We start from the raw sequence: 26,516 nt of genomic DNA on the forward strand, positions 1-26,516 counted from the left end.
ATAACCAGTGCCTTGCCTGTGAATTCGTTGAAGTGGCTGTAGGTAGAGATCCCCTTGATACCAGTCTTCGTCTCTCTGTCTAGTCCTGGTTCTGGGGACTCGCATTTAAGTGTTTGCCCTGCACACCAGATTACACTAATTTGTTAGTTATTGTCGAGGCAAAACAAAGTTACACTGAACAAAAAAAATATAAACACAACATGTAAAGTGTCGGTTCCATGTTTCATGAGCTGAAATAAAAGATCCCAGAAATGTTCCATACGCACAAAAATCTTATTTTTCCTCAATTCTGTGTGTCCACAAATTTGTTTACATCCCTGTTAGTGAGCATTTCTCTGCCAAGATACGCCACACCTGTCAGGAGGATGAATTATCAAGAAGCTGACTTAAACAGCAGGATCATTACACAGGTGCACCTTGTGCTGGGGACCATAAAAGGCCGCTCTAAAATGTGAAGTTTTGTCACACAACACCACAGATGTCTGAAGTTTTAAGGGAGTGTTCAGTTGGCATGCTGATAACTGCAGGAACGTCCACCATAACTATTGCCAGACAATTGAATGTTAGTTTATCTACCATAAGCCGCCTCCATCGTCGTTTTAGACCGGCCTCACAACCGCAGACTACGTGTAACCACGCCAGTCCAGGAACTCCACATCAGGCTTCTTCACCGGCCGGATCGTCTGAGACCAGCCACCCGGACAGCTGATGGAAACTGTTGGCTTGCACAACCTAAATCATTTCTGCATAAAATGTCTCGGGAAGCTCATCTGCGTGTTTGTCGTCCTCGCCAAGGTCTTGACCTGACTGCAGTTCGGCGTCGTAAACGCCTTCATTGGACAAATGCATACCTTCGATGGACACTAGCACACTGGAGAAGGGTGCGCTTCACAGATTAATCCTGGTTTCAACTGTACTGGGCAGAAGGCTGACAACGTGTATGGCGTCTTGTGGATTAGCAGTTTGCCGATGTCAACGTGGTGAACAGAGTGTCCCATGGTGGCGGTGGGGTTATGGTCTTGCATTTTATCGATGGCAATTTGAATGCACAGAGATACTGTGATGAGATCTTGAGGTCCATTGTCATGCCATTCATCCGCCGCATCACCTCATGTTTCAGTATGATAATGCACTGCCCCATGTTGCAAGGATCTGTACACAATTCCTGGAAGCTGAAAATGTCCCAGTTCTTCCATGGTCTGCACACTCACCAGACATGTCACCCATTGAGCATGTTTGGGATGCTCTGGATCGACGTGTACGACAGCATGTTCCAGTTCCCGTCAATATCCAGTAACTTCACACAGCCGTTGAAGAGGAGTGGGACAACATTCCACAGGCCACAATCAACAGCCTGATCAACTACAGTACTTCGCTACGTATTCAGATCCCTTTATTTTTCCCACATTTTTTTACAGCCTTATTTTTAAAAAATCCTCATCAATCTACTCACAATTCCCCATAACGACAAAGTGAAAACAAGGTTTTTGAAATTTTTGCAAAAAAAATAAAATACACTTAAATACATTAGACCCTTTGCTATGAGACTCGAAATTGAACTCAGGTGCTTCCTGTTTCCATTGATCATCCCTGAGATGTTTCTACAACTTGATTGGAGTCCACCTGTGGTAAATTCAATTGGTTGGACATGATTTGGAAAGGCACACACCTGTCTATATAAGGTCCCACAGTTGACAGTGCATGTCAGAGCAAAAACCAAGCCTTGAATTGTCCGTAAAGCTCCGAGACAGGATTGTGTCGAGGCACAGATCTGGGGAAGGGAACCAAAAAATATCTGCATTAATGAAGGTCCCCAAGAACACAGTGGTCTCCATCATTCTTAAATGGAAGAATTTTGGAACCACCAAGACTCTTCCTAGAGCTGGTCGCCCAGCCAAACTGAGCAATCGGGGTAGAAGGGCCTTGGTCAGGGAGGTGACCAATAACCCAATGGTCACTCTGATAAGAGTCCCTCTGTGGAGAAAAGAGAACATTCCAGAAGCCACTCCTCAGTAAAAAGCACATGACAGCCTGCTTGGAGTTTGCCAGAAGGCACCTAAAGCACTCTCAGACCATGAGAAACAAGATTCTCTGGTCTAATAAAACTGAGATCGAACTCTTTGGCCTGAATGCCAAGCGTCACATCTGGAGGAAACCTGGCATCATCCTTACGTTGAAGCATGGTGGTGGCAGCATCATGCTGTGGGGATGTTTTCCAGCTGCAGAAACTGGAAGACTAGTCAGGATCAAGGGAAAGATGAATGGAGTAAAGTACAGAGAGATCCTTGATGAAAACCTGCTCCAGAGCGCTTACACTGGGGCAAAGGTTCACCTTCCAACAGGACAACAACCCTAAGCACACAGTCATGATAATGCAGGAGTGGCTTCGGGACAAGTCTCTGAATGTCCTTGAGTGGCCCAGCCAGAGCCCGGACTTGAACCCGATCCAACATCTCTGGAGAGACTTGAAAATAGCTGTGCAGCGACTCTCCCCATCCAACCTGACAGTTTGAGAGGATCTGCAGAGAAGAATGGGAGAAACTCCCCAAATACAGGTGTGCCAAGCTTATAGCATCATACCCAAGAAGACTTGAGGCTGTAATCGCTGCCAAAGGTGTTTCAACAAAGTACTGGGTAAAAGGTCTGAATACTAATGGAAATGTGATAGTTCAGTTTTATCTTAACAAATTTGTAAAAATGAACAAAACTGTTTTTCCCCTCATCAATCTACACACAGTACCCTGAGGGGAAAAACATTATTTGATCAATTTTAGAATAAGGCTGTAATGTAACAAAATGTGGGAAAAGGTTAAGGGGGTGTAAGTACTTCCTGAATACACTGTATATGTGAAGGAGCTGTGTCGCGCGAGGCAAATGGTGGTCACACCAGATACTGACTGGTTTTCTGATCCACGCCCCCTACCCTCTTTTCTTCAGGTATCTTTGAACAACATTTGCATATCTGTCTTCTTGTCATGTGACATCCATAGATTAGGGCTTCATTTATTCATTTAAATTGACTGATTTCCTCATATCAACTGTAACTCAGTAAAATCCTTGAAATTGTTGTATGTTGTGTTTTTATATTTTTGTTCCGTGTAAATTATAATCTGTAACACTGCCTCAAGGGAGGATTTAGTGTAAATTATAATCTGTAACACTGCCTCAAGGGAGGATTTAATGTAAATTATAATCTGTAACACTGCCTCAAGGGAGGATTTAATGTAAATTATAATCTGTAACACTGCCTCAAGGGAGGATTTAATGTAAATTATAATCTGTAACACTGCCTCAAGGGAGGATTTAATGTAAATTGTAATCTGTAACACTGCCTCAAGGGAGGATTTAATGTAAATTATAATCTGTAACACTGCCTCAAGGGAGGATTTAATGTAAATTATAATCTGTAACACTGCCTCAAGGGAGGATTTAGTGTAAATTATCATCTGTAACACTGCCTCAAGGGAGGGCTCAAATCTTGGCAGATTAGAATGTTGTTGATGTCTGTAAACAGGAAGTCACCCCACAGGGTATCATTACATCATAGATTCCCTCTTGGGTTGGTGGTTATGCTGTGTTGCTTTGTGCACAGAGATCCTATAAATTACTATGTAATTCTGTGGTTTTACCTATGAATTACTATGTAGTTCTGTGGTTTTGCCTATAAATTACTATATGTAGTTCTATGGTTTTGCCTATAAATTACTATATGTAGTTCTATGGTTTTGCCTATAAATTACTATATGTAGTTCTATGGTTTTGCCTATAAATTACTATATGTAATTCTATGGTTTTGCCTATAAATTACTATATGTAGTTCTATGGTTTTGCCTATAAATTACTATATGTAGTTCTGTGGTTTTGCCTATAAATTACTATATGTAATTCTATAGTTTTGCCTATAAATTACTATGTAATTCTGTGGTTCTGCCTATAAATTTCTATATGTAGTTCTGTGGTTTTGCCTATAAATTACTATGTAGTTCTATGGTTTTGCCTATAAATTACTATATGTAGTTCTATGGTTGTCTATTAAATGACAATATGTAACTTTTTGGGCGACCCGACCAAATTCACATAGAAATGTTATTTATATATTTTGAAAGCTATTGTCTTCCCGTTCTTAAGTTTTTTTAGTTTTTCATCTTTAACTTTAGGTTTTGTACACCAGCTGAAAACACAATATTTGTGTTCATGGAAAACATTTTTCAGTGGTGTAGATGGTTCAATGATTCTCAGTGGTTTAAATGGTTCAATGATTCTCAGTGGTGTAGATGGTTCAATGATTCTCAGTGGTTTAAATGGTTCAATGATTCTCTGTGGTTTAGATGGTACAATGATTCTCAGTGGTTTAGATGGTACAATGATTCTCAGTGGTTTAAATGGTTCAATGATTCTCAGTGGTTTAAATGGTTCAATGATTCTCAGCATTGCTTGTTTTGTCACAAACTGAAATTCGGCGAACTATTAGAATTTTATATATAAAATGTGTATGTATATGTTTTGCATTTTTAAATGACTATATGTAATTCTATGGTTTTCTCTTTGAAATTGTTAATATTTTTGTTCAGTGTACTATGCGAATCCCGGGTCTCGACCAAAGATTAGTGTTGTCCCAAATACCACCCTATTCCCTACATAGTGCACTACTTTAGACCAGAGCCCTATGACACCCTATTCCCTACATAGTACACTACTTTAGACCATAGCCCGATGGCCCTTTTTACAAATGTAAAAGAGGGCACTACATAGGGAATGGGGTGCCTACATAGGGAATAGGGTGCCTACATAAGGAATAGGGAGCCTACATAGGGAATAGGGTGCCTACATAAGGAATAGGGAGCCTACATAGGGAATAGTGTGCCATTTGGGATGGAGGCTTGTACTGCAGTCTCCTTCAATCCCCAGACAGACACAGAACCCTCACAGCCGGAGCATCAAAGCCGGGCTGACATTTTGAAAAGTCCAGCGATTCTTCGAATCAGCACTAGATGAAAGATCCTGTCAGTCTGTCAGAATCTCCCAACACTCAGTGTGATGGGTTCAATTATGCATTAGCCTCAGTGTCGACATAGAAGCAGGATTTCCCTACAGAAGGTGCTGTGTGTTTTGCTTATGAAGATGCTACTCTTTTACGTCAGCCTTATGTATCCTTTATGAAGCCTAATGTATCCCTTATGAAGCCTAATGTATCCCTTATGAAGCCTAATGTATCCCTTATGAAGCCTAATGTATCCCTTATGAAGCCTAATGTATCCCTTATGAAGCCTAATGTATCCCTTATGAAGCCTAATGTATCCCTTATGAAGCCTAATGTATCCCTTATGAAGTCTAATGTAGCCTTTATGAAGCCTTATGTATCCATTATGAAGCCTTATGTATCCATTATGAAGCCTTATGTATCCTCGCTTTACAAAGCCTTATAACACCTCTGTCTCCTCCAGGTACCCCATTCTGCAGCAGGTGACTGAACAGCACAATGAGACGTCAGTAGTCCCCCTCCGTAGCATGGCCACGTCACGTTCCTCACGCGTCACAAGGTCATCAGTCGGACTCAATGGATTGGACGAGAACTTCTGTGGCCGAACCCTCAGGAACCGCAGTATCGCCCAGCCGGAGGAGGGTCAGGGGTCACCGCTCCCCGGCAGCAGGGCCCCCCGCTCCCCCAAGAAGAGGCAGGACCCCCAGGCTGGGAGCTCAGAGAAGCCTGGGGGTCACCAGGGAAAGGTAGCCCACCACAAGGCCTCCTCAGTGGACAGGGAGACATGGCCGAGCCCCAGGAAGAGGGGACTGTCCTGCTCAGAGAGAGAGAGTGATGGGTGTGGGGGTTTGGACAATGCGGAGAACTGTGAGGGGATGGGGAAGGAGACGTCGGGGGCTGGTGGAAGAGACGCTTCTCTGCTCCTCAAAAGGGCCAAACGGTGTTCCCGTTACGGGGAGTCGCAGGGATCCGAGGACGACCCTTCTTCTGCACCCGCCAAACCTGACATCCCCCCATCCTCCTGTACCCCCCCATCCTCCTGCACCCCCCCAGCGACTGTCCAGGAGAACAGTGAAGAGGGTGACCCGCTCAACCTAATCTGCACCGCACCCTCTTCCTCTTCTCCACAGAACCTCAACAAAGAGGAAGGTGATGAGGAGGAGGAGGAGGAGGAGAGTGGCGGCCATATTGAGAGCGACGGCCATGCTCAGCAGCCCCCGAACTCCACTTCCCATAATCCCCCTGTTCCGCCCCAGAACTCTAACTCCCATAAATCCTCTACAGGGCTGGGACAGACCAGCAGTAGCCTTGATGCTCAGACAATCTCCCTGGGTTCCAGCGCTGCCGTCAACACCAGCTGCCCAGGTCCCAGTCCAGCACTGCTGAACGGCAGCCAGGTGGGCGCGCCATGCCCCTCACCCCCAGACCCCATAGTGCCTTGTAGAAACTGTGATCCTGTGCAGGAGGAGGAGGTTAGGGACTCTGGGGAGTATTCTGCTCCTCCTCTGGCCTCCTTTGAAGAGGACTCCTCCACCCCACATCTGTCAGTCAGGGAGGAGGAAGTGGAGTTGGATGTAGTGGGGGACTCGGTGTGTCGGGAGGAGGAAGTGACAGCGACCGAGGAGGAGGAGGATGAGGAGGAGGAGGAAGAGAGTACCAGCGGGAGAAGTAATGGTTGGCCACTGGTGCAGGATGCTGTTGCCACCAGTATCATCAACGTAAACAACAACAACATCCCAAACAACAACATCAACAACAACTCAGGAGAATCCACCATGCCTTTGCTAGCCCCCCTGACCCTTTCAGAGCCCCCCTGCACCCCTTCTGTCTCCGACACTTCGCCCCCGTCCTTCACCCAGCCCCATGAACACCAATACACCCTGAGGACTTCGCCCCGGAGAGCTGGGGCCCCCTCGCCCCCCAAACCCTGCTCCCCTCCCAGAGACCATCTCCGGGACAACGGCCCTCTGAGAGACGGGGTCGAGGGAGCCTGTCGGAGGCTGGATCTGGACGCTACTCTGGCTACTTCTACCCTTTCCTCAGGTCCCTCCAGCACCCAGGCCAGGGGAGGGTCTCTTCCGTCGGTTCCCATGGAGCAGGGAGCCGGTGGGGACGACAGGGACAAGGTAGTAGGGGACGGTCGGGACTATGGGGAGCTCCGAGAAGGCGCCCGGGCAGCCAGTAAGGAGGTTCCGGTAGGAGGAAGCCAGCAGCAGGAGGAGGAGAAGCAGGTGGAGGACGAAGAGGAACCAGATGTGTATTACTTTGAGTCAGACCACCTGGTGCTCAAACACAACAAAGAGTGCGTAGTGGGAGTTTCTGGGATTATATCTAGATTATAGTACTGTCAACTGACAAACTCAATTTCTGGGATTATATCTAGATTATAGTCCTGTCAACCTCAATTTCTGGGATTATATCTAGATTATTGTCCTGTCAATTGACAAACTCAATTTCTGGGATTATATCTAGATTATTGTCCTGTCAACTGACAAACTCAATTTCTGGAATTATATCTAGATTATAGTCCTGTCAACTGACAAACTCAATTTCTGGGATTATATCTAGATTATTGTCCTGTCAACTGACAAACTCAATTTCTGGGATTATATCTAGATTATTTCCTGTCAATTGACAAGATCAATTTCTGGGATTATATCTAGATTATTGTCCTGTCAACTGACAAACTCAATTTCTGGGATTATATCTAGATTATTATTGTCCTGTCAACTGACAAACTCAATTTCTGGGATTATATCTAGATTATTGTCCTGTCAACTGACTAACTCAATTTCTGGGATTATATCTAGATTATTGCCCTGTTGTACAGGTCTTTGGGTCCCGGGTTGTACAGGTCTTTGGGCGTAGGGTTGTACAGGTCTTTGGGTGTAGGGTTGTACAGGTCTTTGGGGGCAGGGTTGTACAGGTCTTTGGGGGCAGGGTTGTACAGGTCTTTGGGGGCAGGGTTGTACAGGTCTTTGGGGGCAGGGTTGTACAGGTCTTTGGGGGCAGGGTTGTACAGGTCTTTGGGTCCCGGGTTGTACAGGTCTTTGGGTCCCGGGTTGTACAGGTCTTTGGGTCCCGGGTTGTACAGGTCTTTGGGTCCCGGGTTGTACAGGTCTTTGGGTCCCGGGTTGTACAGGTCTTTGGGTCCCGGGTTGTACAGGTCTTTGGGTCCCGGGTTGTACAGGTCTTTGGGTCCCGGGTTGTACAGGTCTTTGGGGGCAGAGTTGTACAGGTCTTTGGGTCCCGGGTTGTACAGGTCTTTGGGTCCCGGGTTGTACAGGTCTTTGGGTCCCGGGTTGTACAGGTCTTTGGGGGTAGGTTTGTACAGGTCTTTGGGTCCCGGGTTGTACAGGTCTTTGGGTGCCGGGTTGTACAGGTCTTTGGGTGCCGGATTGTACAGGTCTTTGGGTCCAGGGTTGTACAGGTCTTTGGGTCCAGGGTTGTAAAGGTCTTTGGGGGCAGGGTTGTACAGGTCTTTGGTTGTAGGGTTGTACAGGTCTTTGGGTCCCGGGTTGTACAGGTCTTTGGGTCCCGGGTTGTACAGGTCTTTGGGTCCCGGGTTGTACAGGTCTTTGAGTCCCGGGTTGTACAGGTCTTTGGGTCCCGGGTTGTACAGGTCTTTGGGTCCCGGGTTGTACAGGTCTTTGGGTCCCGGGTTGTACAGGTCTTTGGGTCCCGGGTTGTACAGGTCTTTGGGTGTAGGGTTGTAAAGGTCTTTGGGGGCAGGGTTGTACAGGTCTTTGGGTGTAGGGTTGTAAAGGTCTTTGGGGGCAGGGTTGTAAAGGTCTTTAGGGGCAGGGTTGTAAAGGTCTTTAGGGGCAGGGTTGTACAGGTCTTTGGGGGTAGGGTTGTAAAGGTCTTTGGTTGTAGGGTTGTACAGGTCTTTGGTTGTAGGGTTGTACAGGTCTTTGGGTCCCGGGTTGTGAAAGGTCTTTGGGTCCAGGGTTGTGAAAGGTCTTTGGGTCCAGGGTTGTACAGGTCTTTGGGTCCCGGGTTGTACAGGTCTTTGGGTCCCGGGTTGTACAGGTCTTTGGGGGCAGGGTTGTACAGGTCTTTGGGGGCAGGGTTGTACAGGTCTTTGGGTCCCGGGTTGTACAGGTCTTTGGGTCCCGGGTTGTACAGGTCTTTGGGGGCAGGGTTGTGAAAGGGTATAATGTAGAAATGGAAAACCCTGCACTCACAGGGCTCTACACTGATGTTTTTTACAAGGAGCACCAAATGGCAGCACTGTAGAGCTCTGACTCACTGGAAAATGCTATTTCAAGTCTGAACGCTATTTCCATTGGATTGACTGCAGGTTTCTCCTTCAGTAGATTATATAGGCTACTACTGTCTGGTGTTTATGTTAGTGTGGATGGCTGCTGTCGTCACCCCTCTCAACACACACCAGCATCAGATATTATAACTGGGTCTGTGGGGATAATGGGGGTTAGTGATGACAGGAGGGTTGGTCTGTGGTGATAATGGGGGTTAGTGATGACAGGGTAGTTGGTCTGTGGTGATAATGGGGGTTAGTGATGACAGGAGGGTTGGTCTGTGGTGATAATGGGGGTTAGTGATGACAGGATAGTTGGTCTGTGGTGATAATGGGGGTTAGTGATGACATGAGGGTTGGTCTGTGGGGATAATGGGGGTTAGTGATGACAGGGTAGTTGGTCTGTGGTGATAATGGGGGTTAGTGATGACAGGAGGGTTGGTCTGTGGTGATAATGGGGGTTAGTGATGACAGGAGGGTTGGTCTGTGGTGATAATGGGGGTTAGTGATGACAGCGGAGTTGGTCTGTGGTGATAATGGGGGTTAGTGATGACAGGGTAGTTGGTCTGTGGTGATAATGGGGGTTAGTGATGACAGGGAAGTTGGTCTGTGGTGATAATGGGGGTTAGTGATGACAGGGTAGTTTGTCTGTGGTGATAATGGGGGTTAGTGATGACAGGGGAGTTGGTCTGTGGTGATAATGGGGGTTAGTGATGACATGAGGGTTGGTCTGTGGTGATAATGGGGGTTAGTGATGACAGGGTAGTTTGTCTGTGGTGATAATGGGGGTTAGTGATGACAGGGGAGTTGGTCTGTGGTGATAATGGGGGTTAGTGATGACAGGGTAGTTGGTCTGTGGTGATAATGGGGGTTAGTGATGACAGGGTAGTTGGTCTGTGGTGATAATGTGGGTTAGTGATGACAGGGTAGTTGGTCTGTGGTGATAATGGGGGTTAGTGATGACATGAGGGTTGGTCTGTGGTGATAATGGGGGTTAGTGATGACAGGGGAGTTGGTCTGTGGTGATAATGGGGGTTAGTGATGACGGGGAAGTTGGTCTGTGGTGATAATGGGGGTTAGTGATGACATGAGGGTTGGTCTGTGGTGATAATGGGGGTTAGTGATTACAGGGTAGTTGGTCTGTGGTGATAATGGGGGTTAGTGATGACAGGAGAGTTGGTCTGTGGTGATAATGAGGGTTAGTGATGACATGGTAGTTGGTCTGTGGTGATAATGGGGGTTAGTGATGACAGGGTAGTTGGTCTGTGGTGATAATGGGGGTTAGTGATGACAGGGGAGTTGGTCTGTGGTGATAATGGGGGTTAGTGATGACAGGGTAGTTGGTCTGTGGTGATAATGGGGGTTAGTGATGACAGGGTAGTTGGTCTGTGGTGATAATGGGGGTTAGCGATGACAGGGTCGTTGGTCTGTGGTGATAATGGGGGTTAGTGATGACAGGAGGGTTGGTCTGTGGTGATAATGGGGGTTAGTGATGACAGGAGGGTTGGTCTGTGGTGATAATGGGGGTTGGTGATGACAGGGGAGTTGGTCTGTGGTGATAATGGGGGTTAGTGATGACAGGAGGGTTGATCTGTGGTGATAATGGGGGTTAGTGATGACAGGAGGGTTGGTCTGTGGTGATAATGGTAGTGGGGGTTAGTGATGACAGGAGGGTTGGTCTGTGGTGATAATGGGGGTTAGTGATGACATGGTAATTGGTCTGTGGTGATAATGGGGGTTAGTGATGACAGGGGGGTTGGTTTGTGGTGATATTGGGGGTTAGTGATGACAGGGTAGTTGGTCTGTGGTGATAATGGGGGTTAGTGATGACATGGTAATTGGTCTGTGGTGATAATGGGGGTTAGTGATGACAGGGGGGTTGGTCTGTGGTGATAATGGGGGTTAGTGATGACATGGTAGTTGGTCTGTGGTGATAATGGGGGTTAGTGATGACAGGGTAGTTGGTCTGTGGTGATAATGGGGGTTAGTGATGACAGCGGAGTTGGTCTGTGGTGATAATGGGGGTTAGTGATGACAGGGTAGTTGGTCTGGGATGATAATGGTAATGGGGTTAGTTATTTTCTATGTTTATCCCAAAGCCGTATTCATTTCCCCCATAGGACTGGCTGAACGAACCAGAGGTAACTCATTTCCCCATAGGAATGACTGAACAAACCAGAGGTAACTCATTTCCCCATAGGACTGGCTGAACAAACCAGAGGTAACTCATTTCCCCCATAGGAATGACTGAACAAACCAGAGGTAACTCATTTCCCCCATAGGAATGACTGAACAAACCAGAGGTAACTCATTTCCCCCATAGGAATGGCTGAACGAACCAGAGGTAACTCATTTCCCCCATAGGAATGACTGAACAAACCAGAGGTAACTCATTTCCCCATAGGACTGGCTGAACAAACCAGAGGTAACTCATTTCCCCATAGGACTGGCTGAACAAACCAGAGGTAACTCATTTCCCCATAGGACTGGCTGAACAAACCAGAGGTAACTCATTTCCCCATAGGGCTGGCTGAACAAACCAGAGGTAACTCATTTCCCCATAGGAATGACTGAACAAACCAGAGGTAACTCATTTCCCCATAGGAATGGCTGAACAAACCTGAGGTAACTCATCTCTGCATTTCAGGAGCTCTATTGCCTTTCAATTTCAGGGTGTGACTTTATATTCCAAGTCCATACTTGAAAAATCCTAAATGAAAACATCAGTTTTTATATATTTCATTGGAATCGACTCCTTTCAAAGGAAAAATAAACCTGACCTAATGAGTCAAAAAAAAAACTCCTATAAAAATCAGACCTTTATGGTGCCCCGCTGAGAGTTCGGGCTGAGGGTATCCAAGGTTTGGAAAATAGAATTGATCATTAGGGAGTATCGTGTAACGTATATTGGTAATATGATTAATGTTGCCAGCTAGAGTGAGATGACTGTGATGATGGAACTACTGTAGTTAGCTCAGAGGAAACTACTGTAGTTAGCTCAGAGGAAACTACTGTAGTCAGCTCAGAGGAAACTACTGTAGTCAGCTCAGAGGAAACTACTGTAGTTAGCTCAGAGGAAACTACTGTAGTTAGCTCAGAGGAAACTACTGTAGTTAGCGCAGAGGAAACTACTGTAGTTAGCTCAGAGGAAACTACTGTAGTTAGCTCAGAGGAAACTACTGTAGTTAGCGCAGAGGAAACTACCGTAGTTAGCTCAGAGGAAACTACCGTAGTTAGCTCAGAGGAAACTACCGTAGTTAGCTCAGAGGAAACTACCGTAGTTAGCTCAGAGGAAACTACCGTAGTTAGCTCAGAGGAAACTACCGTAGTTAGCTCAGATGAAACTACTCTAGTTAGCTCAGATGAAACTACTCTAGTTAGCTCAGAGGAAACTACTCTAGTTAGCTCAGAGGAAACTACTCTAGTTAGCTCAGAGGAAACTATTGTAGTTAGCTCAGAGGAAACTATTGTAGTTAGCTCAGAGGAAACTATTGTAGTTAGCTCAGAGGAAACTACTGTAGTTAGCTCAGAGGAAACTACTGTAGTTAGCTCAGAGGAAACTACTGTAGTTAGCTCAGAGGAAACTACTGTAGTTAGCTCAGAGGAAACTACCGTAGTTAGCTCAGAGGAAACTACCGCAGTTAGCTCAGAGGAAACTACCGCAGTTAGCTCAGAGGAAACTGCCGCAGTTAGCTCAGAGGAAACTGCCGCAGTTAGCTCAGAGGAAACTGCCGCAGTTAGCTCAGAGGAAACTGCCGCAGTTAGCTCAGAGGAAACTGCCGCAGTTAGCTCAGAGGAAACTGCCGCAGTTAGCTCAGAGGAAACTGCCGCAGTTAGCTCAGAGGAAACTGCCGCAGTTAGCGCAGAGGAAACTGCCGCAGTTAGCGCAGAGGAAACTGCCGCAGTTAGCGCAGAGGAAACTGCCGCAGTTAGCGCAGAGGAAACTGCCGCAGTTAGCGCAGAGGAAACTGCCGCAGTTAGCGCAGAGGAAACTGCCGCAGTTAGCGCAGAGGAAACTGCCGCAGTTAGCGCAGAGGAAACTGCCGCAGTTAGCGCAGAGGAAACTGCCGCAGTTAGCGCAGAGGAAACTGCCGCAGTTAGCGCAGAGGAAACTGCCGCAGTTAGCGCAGAGGAAACTGCCGCAGTTAGCGCAGAGGAAACTGCCGCAGTTAGCGCAGAGGAAACTGCCGCAGTTAGCGCAGAGGAAACTGCCGCAGTTAGCGCAGAGGAAACTGCCGCAGTTAGCGCAGAGGAAACTGCCGCAGTTAGCGCAGAGGAAACTGCCGCAGTTAGCGCAGAGGAAACTGCCGCAGTTAGCGCAGAGGAAACTGCCGCAGTTAGCGCAGAGGAAACTGCCGCAGTTAGCGCAGAGGAAACTGCCGCAGTTAGCGCAGAGGAAACTGCCGCAGTTAGCGCAGAGGAAACTGCCGCAGTTAGCGCAGAGGAAACTGCCGCAGTTAGCGCAGAGGAAACTGCCGCAGTTAGCGCAGAGGAAACTGCCGCAGTTAGCGCAGAGGAAACTGCCGCAGTTAGCGCAGAGGCAGGGGATGCATCCAAAATGGCACACTATTCCATTGAGCACTATGGGCCCTGGCCCGAAGTAGTGCACCATGTAGGGAATAGGGGGCCGTTTGGGACACAGACAGCAGTGCTGGGAAGTCATGTCCTGTTGGACTGGGTTGGGCTGGACTGGGTGGTACTGGGCTGGACTGGGTTGAACTGGGTTCTACTGTACTGGACTGGGTTGGACCTGCTATATAGGGACTAGGGTGCAATTCATTCCCCCATCACTACTATATAGGGACTAGGGTGCCATTTATTCCCCCATCACTACTATATAGGGACTAGGGTGCCATTTATTCCCCCATCACTACTATATAGGGACTAGGGTGCCATTTATTCCCCCATCACTATCTATATAGGGACTAGGGTGCCATTTATTCCCCCATCACTACTATATAGGGACTAGGGTGCCATTTATTCCCCCATCACTATCTATATAGGGACTAGGGTGCCATTTATTCCCCCATCACTATCTATATAGGGACTAGGGTGCCATTTATTCCCCCATCACTACTATATAGGGACTAGGGTGCCATTTATTCCCCCATCACTATCTATATAGGGACTAGGGTGCCATTTATTCCCCCATCACTACTATATAGGGACTAGGGTGCCATTTATTCCCCCATCACTATCTATATAGGGACTAGGGTGCCATTTATTCCCCCATCACTACTATATAGGGACTAGGGTGCCATTTATTCCCCCATCACTATCTATATAGGGACTAGGGTGCCATTTATTCCCCCATCACTATCTATATAGGGACTAGGGTGCCATTTATTCCCCCATCACTGCTATATAGGGACTAGGGCACTACTATATAGGGACTAGGGTGCCATTTATTCCCCCATCACTATCTATATAGGGACTAGGGTGCCATTTATTCCCCCATCACTACTATATAGGGACTAGGGTGCCATTTATTCCCCCATCACTATCTATATAGGGACTAGGGTGCCATTTATTCCCCCATCACTACTATATAGGGACTAGGGTGCCATTTATTCCCCCATCACTATCTATATAGGGACTAGGGTGCCATTTATTCCCCCATCACTATCTATATAGGGACTAGGGTGCCATTTATTCCCCCATCACTGCTATATAGGGACTAGGGCACTACTATATAGGGACTAGGGTGCCATTTATTCCCCCATCACTATCTATATAGGGACTAGGGTGCCATTTATTCCCCCATCACTACTATATAGGGACTAGGGTGCCATTTATTCCCCCATCACTATCTATATAGGGACTAGGGTGCCATTTATTCCCCCATCACTATCTATATAGGGACTAGGGTGCCATTTATTCCCCCATCACTATCTATATAGGAACTAGGGTGCCATTTATTCCCCCATCACTACTATATAGGGACTAGGGTGCCATTCATTCCCCCATCACTGCTATATAGGGACTAGGGCACTACTATATAGGGACTAGGGCACTACTATATAGGGACTAGGGCACTACTATATAGGGACTAGGGCACTACTATATAGGGACTAGGGTGCCATTTAATAGGGTGCATGTTGTCTCACAGCTATTTGTAAAATGATTCATGCCAGTTGTTGACCAGCATGCACCTGTTCAGAAACGAACTGTGAGACCCGTTAGATGCCTCTGGATTAATGGGTCTAAGAAAGGAAGGTGACAACCAAGTCAGACTGCTCAGCTGATTGGTCGACATACTGTCAATTGAGAAATGTTGTGACTTAACTGAACAAAATTAATTTATATTACCAAAACCAAGATAAATGATGGAAAAACACAACGGAAAAAGACCTTAAATTATCTGATGAGCAGAAAATCCAATTCATGTCCATTCATTCATTAAAGTTTGGAACAAAACCTTCCCATATGTCCAGTCACTTCAATGACTATTTCACCAGTAGAGTGGAACAAGTCAGAAGTCACATGACAATGTTGAACAGTCAACCATCGTATCGTTGTATAATATAACATCTAATATTGAAAGAGAAGGATTGCTGTTTTGAATTTGGTCGAGTTTAGAAGAGGTGGAACAACTATCTATCAATAATGATGAGCCACCAGGTATAGACAACCTAGATGGTAAACTATAGAGAATGGTAGACTGTATTACCACCAGGTATAGACAACCTAGATGGTAAACTATAGAGAATGGTAGCAGACTGTATTACCACCAGGTATAGACAACCTAGATGGTAAACTATAGAGAATGGTAGCAGACTCCATTACCACCAGGTATAGACAACCTAGATGGTAAACTATAGAGAATGGTAGCAGACTGTATTACCACCAGGTATAGACAACCTAGATGGTAAACTATAGAGAATGGTAGCAGACTGTATTACCACCAGGTATAGACTACCTAGATGGTAAACTATAGAGAATGGTAGCAGACTGTATTACCACCAGGTATAGACAACCTAGATGGTAAACTATAGAGAATGGTAGCAGACTGTATTACCACCAGGTATAGACAACCTAGATGGTAAACTATAGAGAATGGTAGCAGACTGTATTACCACCAGGTATAGACAACCTAGATGGTAAACTATAGAGAATGGTAGCAGACTGTATTACCACCAGGTATAGACAACCTAGATGGTAAACTATAGAGAATGGTAGCAGACTGTATTACCACCAGGTATAGACAACCTAGATGGTAAACTATAGAGAATGGTAGCAGACTGTATTACCTCCAGGTATAGACAACCAAGATGGTAAACTATTGAGAATGGTAGACTGTATTACCACCAGGTATAGACAACCTAGATGGTAAACTATTGAGAATGGTAGCAGACTGTATTACCACCAGGTATAGACAACCTAGATGGTAAACTATTGATAATGGTAGCAGACTGTATTACCACCAGGTATAGACAACCTAGATGGTAAACTATTGAGAATGGTAGCAGACTGTATTACCACCAGGTATAGACAACCTAGATGGTAAACTATTGATAATGGTAGCAGACTGTATTACCACCAGGTATAGACAACCTAGATGGTAAACTATTGATAATGGTAGCAGACTGTATTACCTCCAGGTATAGACAACCTAGATGGTAAACTATAGAGAATGGTAGCAGACTGTATTACCTCCAGGTATAGACAACCTAGATGGTAAACTATTGATAATGGTAGCAGACTGTATTACCACCAGGTATAGACAACCTAGATGGTAAACTATTGAGAGTGGTAGCAGACTGTATTACCACCAGGTATAGACAACCTAGATGGTAAACTATTGATAATGGTAGCAGACTGTATTACCACCAGGTATAGACAACCTAGATGGTAAACTATTGAGAATGGTAGCAGACTGTATTACCACCAGGTATAGACAACCTAGATGGTAAACTATAGAGAATGGTAGACTGTATTACCACCAGGTAGAGACAACCTAGATGGTAAACTATAGAGAATGGTAGCAGACTGTATTACCACCAGGTATAGACAACCTAGATGGTAAACTATTGAGAATGGTAGACTGTATTACCACCAGGTATAGACAACCTAGATGGTAAACTATAGAGAATGGTAGCAGACTGTATTACCACCAGGTATAGACAACCTAGATGGTAAACTATAGAGAATGGTAGACTGTATTACCACCAGGTATAGACAACCTAGATGGGACACTATAGAGAATGGTAGCAGACTGTATTACCACCAGGTATAGACAACCTAGATGGTAAACTATAGAGAATGGTAGCAGACTGTATTACCACCAGGTATAGACAACCTAGATGGTAAACTATAGAGAATGGTAGCAGACTGTATTACCACCAGGTATAGACAACCAAGATGGTAAACTATTGAGAATGGTAGACTGTATTACCACCAGGTATAGACAACCTAGATGGTAAACTATTGAGAATGGTAGCAGACTGTATTACCACCAGGTATAGACAACCTAGATGGTAAACTATTGAGAATGGTAGCAGACTGTATTACCACCAGGTATAGACAACCTAGATGGTAAACTATTGATAATGGTAGCAGACTGTATTACCTCCAGGTATAGACAACCTAGATGGGACACTATAGAGAATGGTAGTAGACTGTATAACCACCAGGTATAGACAACCTAGATGGTAAACTATAGAGAATGGTAGCAGACTGTATTACCACCAGGTATAGACAACCTAGATGGTAAACTATAGAGAATGGTAGCAGACTGTATTACCACCAGGTATAGACAACCTAGATGGTAAACTATAGAGAATGGTAGCAGACTGTATTACCACCAGGTATAGACAACCTAGATGGTAAACTATAGAGAATGGTAGCAGACTGTATTACCTCCAGGTATAGACAACCAAGATGGTAAACTATTGAGAATGGTAGACTGTATTACCACCAGGTATAGACAACCTAGATGGTAAACTATTGAGAATGGTAGCAGACTGTATTACCACCAGGTATAGACAACCTAGATGGTAAACTATTGATAATGGTAGCAGACTGTATTACCACCAGGTATAGACAACCTAGATGGTAAACTATTGAGAATGGTAGCAGACTGTATTACCACCAGGTATAGACAACCTAGATGGTAAACTATTGATAATGGTAGCAGACTGTATTACCACCAGGTATAGACAACCTAGATGGTAAACTATTGATAATGGTAGCAGACTGTATTACCTCCAGGTATAGACAACCTAGATGGTAAACTATAGAGAATGGTAGCAGACTGTATTACCTCCAGGTATAGACAACCTAGATGGTAAACTATTGATAATGGTAGCAGACTGTATTACCACCAGGTATAGACAACCTAGATGGTAAACTATTGAGAGTGGTAGCAGACTGTATTACCACCAGGTATAGACAACCTAGATGGTAAACTATTGATAATGGTAGCAGACTGTATTACCACCAGGTATAGACAACCTAGATGGTAAACTATTGAGAATGGTAGCAGACTGTATTACCACCAGGTATAGACAACCTAGATGGTAAACTATAGAGAATGGTAGACTGTATTACCACCAGGTAGAGACAACCTAGATGGTAAACTATAGAGAATGGTAGCAGACTGTATTACCACCAGGTATAGACAACCTAGATGGTAAACTATTGAGAATGGTAGACTGTATTACCACCAGGTATAGACAACCTAGATGGTAAACTATAGAGAATGGTAGCAGACTGTATTACCACCAGGTATAGACAACCTAGATGGTAAACTATAGAGAATGGTAGACTGTATTACCACCAGGTATAGACAACCTAGATGGGACACTATAGAGAATGGTAGCAGACTGTATTACCACCAGGTATAGACAACCTAGATGGTAAACTATAGAGAATGGTAGCAGACTGTATTACCACCAGGTATAGACAACCTAGATGGTAAACTATAGAGAATGGTAGCAGACTGTATTACCACCAGGTATAGACAACCAAGATGGTAAACTATTGAGAATGGTAGACTGTATTACCACCAGGTATAGACAACCTAGATGGTAAACTATTGAGAATGGTAGCAGACTGTATTACCACCAGGTATAGACAACCTAGATGGTAAACTATTGAGAATGGTAGCAGACTGTATTACCACCAGGTATAGACAACCTAGATGGTAAACTATTGATAATGGTAGCAGACTGTATTACCTCCAGGTATAGACAACCTAGATGGGACACTATAGAGAATGGTAGTAGACTGTATAACCACCAGGTATAGACAACCTAGATGGTAAACTATAGAGAATGGTAGCAGACTGTATTACCACCAGGTATAGACAACCTAGATGGTAAACTATAGAGAATGGTAGCAGACTGTATTACCACCAGGTATAGACAACCTAGATGGTAAACTATAGAGAATGGTAGCAGACTGTATTACCACCAGGTATAGACAACCTAGATGGTAAACTATAGAGAATGGTAGCAGACTGTATTACCTCCAGGTATAGACAACCAAGATGGTAAACTATTGAGAATGGTAGACTGTATTACCACCAGGTATAGACAACCTAGATGGTAAACTATTGAGAATGGTAGCAGACTGTATTACCACCAGGTATAGACAACCTAGATGGTAAACTATTGATAATGGTAGCAGACTGTATTACCACCAGGTATAGACAACCTAGATGGTAAACTATTGAGAATGGTAGCAGACTGTATTACCACCAGGTATAGACAACCTAGATGGTAAACTATTGATAATGGTAGCAGACTGTATTACCTCCAGGTATAGACAACCTAGATGGTAAACTATAGAGAATGGTAGCAGACTGTATTACCTCCAGGTATAGACAACCTAGATGGTAAACTATTGATAATGGTAGCAGACTGTATTACCACCAGGTATAGACAACCTAGATGGTAAACTATTGAGAGTGGTAGCAGACTGTATTACCACCAGGTATAGACAACCTAGATGGTAAACTATTGATAATGGTAGCAGACTGTATTACCACCAGGTATAGACAACCTAGATGGTAAACTATTGAGAATGGTAGCAGACTGTATTACCACCAGGTATAGACAACCTAGATGGTAAACTATAGAGAATGGTAGACTGTATTACCACCAGGTAGAGACAACCTAGATGGTAAACTATAGAGAATGGTAGCAGACTGTATTACCACCAGGTATAGACAACCTAGATGGTAAACTATTGAGAATGGTAGACTGTATTACCACCAGGTATAGACAACCTAGATGGTAAACTATAGAGAATGGTAGCAGACTGTATTACCACCAGGTATAGACAACCTAGATGGTAAACTATAGAGAATGGTAGACTGTATTACCACCAGGTATAGACAACCTAGATGGGACACTATAGAGAATGGTAGCAGACTGTATTACCACCAGGTATAGACAACCTAGATGGTAAACTATAGAGAATGGTAGCAGACTGTATTACCACCAGGTATAGACAACCTAGATGGTAAACTATAGAGAATGGTAGCAGACTGTATTACCACCAGGTATAGACAACCAAGATGGTAAACTATTGAGAATGGTAGACTGTATTACCACCAGGTATAGACAACCTAGATGGTAAACTATTGAGAATGGTAGCAGACTGTATTACCACCAGGTATAGACAACCTAGATGGTAAACTATTGATAATGGTAGCAGACTGTATTACCACCAGGTATAGACAACCTAGATGGTAAACTATTGAGAATGGTAGCAGACTGTATTACCACCAGGTATAGACAACCTAGATGGTAAACTATTGATAATGGTAGCAGACTGTATTACCACCAGGTATAGACAACCTAGATGGTAAACTATTGATAATGGTAGCAGACTGTATTACCTCCAGGTATAGACAACCTAGATGGTAAACTATAGAGAATGGTAGCAGACTGTATTACCTCCAGGTATAGACAACCTAGATGGTAAACTATTGATAATGGTAGCAGACTGTATTACCACCAGGTATAGACAACCTAGATGGTAAACTATTGAGAGTGGTAGCAGACTGTATTACCACCAGGTATAGACAACCTAGATGGTAAACTATTGATAATGGTAGCAGACTGTATTACCACCAGGTATAGACAACCTAGATGGTAAACTATTGAGAATGGTAGCAGACTGTATTACCACCAGGTATAGACAACCTAGATGGTAAACTATAGAGAATGGTAGACTGTATTACCACCAGGTAGAGACAACCTAGATGGTAAACTATAGAGAATGGTAGCAGACTGTATTACCACCAGGTATAGACAACCTAGATGGTAAACTATTGAGAATGGTAGACTGTATTACCACCAGGTATAGACAACCTAGATGGTAAACTATAGAGAATGGTAGCAGACTGTATTACCACCAGGTATAGACAACCTAGATGGTAAACTATAGAGAATGGTAGACTGTATTACCACCAGGTATAGACAACCTAGATGGGACACTATAGAGAATGGTAGCAGACTGTATTACCACCAGGTATAGACAACCTAGATGGTAAACTATAGAGAATGGTAGCAGACTGTATTACCTCCAGGTATAGACAACCTAGATGGTAAACTATAGAGAATGGTAGCAGACTGTATTACCACCAGGTATAGACAACCTAGATGGTAAACTATTGAGAATGGTAGCAGACTGTATTACCACCAGGTATAGACAACCTAGATGGTAAACTATTGAGAATGGTAGCAGACTGTATTACCACCAGGTATAGACAACCTAGATGGTAAACTATTGAGAATGGTAGCAGACTGTATTACCTCCAGGTATAGACAACCTAGATGGTAAACTATAGAGAATGGTAGCAGACTGTATTACCACCAGGTATAGACAACCTAGATGGTAAACTATAGAGAATGGTAGCAGACTGTATTACCACCAGGTATAGACAACCTAGATGGTAAACTATTGAGAATGGTAGCAGACTGTATTACCACCAGGTATAGACAACCTAGATGGTAAACTATAGAGAATGGTAGCAGACTGTATTACCACCAGGTATAGACAACCTAGATGGTAAACTATTGAGAATGGTAGCAGACTGTATTACCACCAGGTATAGACAAACTAGATGGTAAACTATTGAGAATGGTAGCAGACTGTATTACCTCCAGGTATAGACAACCTAGATGGTAAACTATAGAGAATGGTAGCAGACTGTATTACCACCAGGTATAGACAACCTAGATGGTAAACTATTGAGAATGGTAGCAGACTGTATTACCACCAGGTATAGACAACCTAGATGGTAAACTATTGAGAATGGTAGCAGACTGTATTACCTCCAGGTATAGACAACCTAGATGGTAAACTATAGAGAATGGTAGCAGACTGTATTACCACCAGGTATAGACAACCTAGATGGTAAACTATTGAGAATGGTAGCAGACTGTATTACCACCAGGTATAGACAACCTAGATGGTAAACTATTGAGAATGGTAGCAGACTGTATTACCACCAGGTATAGACAACCTAGATGGTAAACTATTGAGAATGGTAGCAGACTGTATTACCTCCAGGTATAGACAACCTAGATGGTAAACTATAGAGAATGGTAGCAGACTGTATTACCACCAGGTATAGACAACCTAGATGGTAAACTATAGAGAATGGTAGCAGACTGTATTACCACCAGGTATAGACAACCTAGATGGTAAACTATTGAGAATGGTAGCAGACTGTATTACCACCAGGTATAGACAACCTAGATGGTAAACTATAGAGAATGGTAGCAGACTGTATTACCACCAGGTATAGACAACCTAGATGGTAAACTATTGAGAATGGTAGCAGACTGTATTACCACCAGGTATAGACAACCTAGATGGTAAACTATTGAGAATGGTAGCAGACTGTATTACCTCCAGGTATAGACAACCTAGATGGTAAACTATAGAGAATGGTAGCAGACTGTATTACCACCAGGTATAGACAACCTAGATGGTAAACTATTGAGAATGGTAGCAGACTGTATTACCACCAGGTATAGACAACCTAGATGGTAAACTATTGAGAATGGTAGCAGACTGTATTACCACCAGGTATAGACAACCTAGATGGTAAACTATTGATAATGGTAGCAGACTGTATTACCACCAGGTATAGACAACCTAGATGGTAAACTATAGAGAATGGTAGCAGACTGTATTACCACCAGGTATAGACAACCTAGATGGGACACTATAGAGAATGGTAGCAGACTGTATTACCACCAGGTATAGACAACCTAGATGGTAAACTATTGAGAATGGTAGCAGACTGTATTACCACCAGGTATAGACAACCTAGATGGTAAACTATAGAGAATGGTAGCAGACTGTATTACCACCAGGTATAGACAACCTAGATGGTAAACTATTGAGAATGGTAGCAGACTGTATTACCACCAGGTATAGACAACCTAGATGGTAAACTATTGAGAATGGTAGCAGACTGTATTACCACCAGGTATAGACAACCTAGATGGTAAACTATTGAGAATGGTAGCAGACTGTATTACCACCAGGTATAGACAACCTAGACGGTAAACTATAGAGAATGGTAGCAGACTGTATTACCACCAGGTATAGACAACCTAGATGGTAAACTATAGAGAATGGTAGCAGACTGTATTACCACCAGGTATAGACAACCTAGATGGTAAACTATAGAGAATGGTAGCAGACTGTATAACCACCAGGTATAGACAACCTAGATGGTAAACTACTGAGAATGGTAGCAGACTGTATAACCACCAGGTATAGACAACCTAGATGGTAAACTGCTGAGAATGGTAGCAGACTGTATTACCTCCAGGTATAGACAACCTAGATGGTAAACTACTGAGAATGGTAGTAGACTGTATAACCACCAGGTATAGACAACCTAGATGGTAAACTATAGAGAATGGTAGCAGACTGTATAACCACCAGGTATAGACAACCTAGATGGTAAACTATAGAGAATGGTAGCAGACTGTATTACCACCAGGTATAGACTACCTAGATGGTAAACTATAGAGAATGGTAGCAGACTGTATAACCACCAGGTATAGACAACCTAGATGGTAAACTATTGAGAATGGTAGCAGACTGTATTACCACCAGGTATAGACAACCTAGATGGTAAACTATAGAGAATGGTAGCAGACTGTATAACCACCAGGTATAGACAACCTAGATGGTAAACTATAGAGAATGGTAGCAGACTGTATTACCACCAGGTATAGACAACCTAGATGGTAAACTATAGAGAATGGTAGACTGTATTACCACCAGGTAGAGACAACCAAGATGGTAAACTATAGAGAATGGTAGACTGTATTACCACCAGGTATAGACAACCTAGATGGTAAACTATTGAGAATGGTAGCAGACTGTATTACCTCCAGGTATAGACAACCTAGATGGTAAACTATAGAGAATGGTAGCAGACTGTATTACCACCAGGTATAGACAACCTAGATGGTAAACTATTGAGAATGGTAGCAGACTGTATTACCACCAGGTATAGACAACCTAGATGGTAAACTATTGAGAATGGTAGACTGTATTACCACCAGGTATAGACAACCTAGATGGTAAACTATTGAGAATGGTAGCAGACTGTATAACCACCAGGTATAGACAACCAAGATGGTAAACTATTGAGAATGGTAGTGAACTGTATTACCACCAGGTATAGACAACCTAGATGGTAAACTATAGAGAATGGTAGCAGACTGTATTACCACCAGGTATAGACAACCTAGATGGTAAACTATTGAGAATGGTAGACTGTATTACCACCAGGTATAGACAACCTAGATGGTAAACTATTGAGAATGGTAGCAGACTGTATAACCACCAGGTATAGACAACCTAGATGGTAAACTATAGAGAATGGTAGCAGACTGTATTACCACCAGGTATAGACAACCTAGATGGTAAACTACTGAGAATGGTAGCAGACTGTATTACCACCAGGTATAGACAACCTAGATGGTAAACTATTGAGAATGGTAGCAGACTGTATTACCACCAGGTATAGACAACCTAGATGGTAAACTATAGAGAATGGTAGCAGACTGTATTACCACCAGGTATAGACAACCTAGATGGTAAACTATAGAGAATGGTAGCAGACTGTATTACCACCAGGTATAGACAACCTAGATGGTAAACTATTGAGAATGGTAGCAGACTGTATTACCACCAGGTATAGACAACCTAGATGGTAAACTATTGAGAATGGTAGCAGACTGTATAACCACCAGGTATAGACAACCTAGATGGTAAACTATTGAGAATGGTAGCAGACTGTATTACCACCAGGTATAGACAACCAAGATGGTAAACTATAGAGAATGGTAGCAGACTGTATTACCACCAGGTATAGACAACCTAGATGGGACACTATAGAGAATGGTAGCAGACTGTATTACCACCAGGTATAGACTACCTAGATGGGACACTATAGAGAATGGTAGCAGACTGTATTACCACCAGGTATAGACTACCTAGATGGTAAACTACTGAGAATGGTAGCAGACTGTATTACCACCAGGTATAAATTACCTAGATGGTAAACTATTGAGAATGGTAGCAGACTGTATTACCACCAGGTATAGACAACCTAGATGGTAAACTATTGAGAATGGTAGCAGACTGTATTACCACCAGGTATAGACAACCTAGATGGTAAACTATAGAGAATGGTAGCAGACTGTATTACCACCAGGTATAGACAACCTAGATGGTAAACTACTGAGAATGGTAGCAGACTGTATTACCACCAGGTATAGACAACCTAGATGGTAAACTATTGAGAATGGTAGCAGACTGTATTACCACCAGGTATAGACAACCTAGATGGTAAACTACTGAGAATGGTAGCAGACTGTATTACCACCAGGTATAGACAACCTAGATGGTAAACTATTGAGAATGGTAGCAGACTGTATTACCACCAGGTATAGACAACCTAGATGGTAAACTATTGAGAGTGGTAGCAGACTGTATTACCACCAGGTATAGACAACCTAGATGGTAAACTATTGAGAATGGTAGCAGACTGTATTACCACCAGGTATAGACAACCTAGATGGTAAACTATAGAGAATGGTAGCAGACTGTATTACCACCAGGTATAGACAACCTAGATGGTAAACTATAGAGAATGGTAGCAGACTGTATTACCTCCAGGTATAGACAACCTAGATGGTAAACTATTGAGAATGGTAGCAGACTGTATTACCACCAGGTATAGACAACCTAGATGGTAAACTATTGAGAATGGTAGCAGACTGTATT

General features: G+C 43.8%; 1 protein-coding gene across 1 annotated transcript in view; it reads left to right on the top strand.

Moving 5' to 3' along the window:
• zzz3 (zinc finger, ZZ-type containing 3) overlaps positions 1-26,516 on the top strand; it is a 70,701-nt gene that overhangs the window by 6,572 nt on the left and 37,613 nt on the right. Inside the window, exon 2 of the mRNA XM_055866023.1 lies at positions 5,445-7,283. Within this exon, the coding sequence (XP_055721998.1) occupies positions 5,445-7,283 (1,839 nt within the window). The remainder of the gene's footprint in view (positions 1-5,444; positions 7,284-26,516) is intronic.

Source organism: Salvelinus fontinalis, chromosome 17 (genome assembly GCF_029448725.1).
Source record: "Salvelinus fontinalis isolate EN_2023a chromosome 17, ASM2944872v1, whole genome shotgun sequence".
NCBI lineage: Eukaryota > Metazoa > Chordata > Actinopteri > Salmoniformes > Salmonidae > Salvelinus > Salvelinus fontinalis.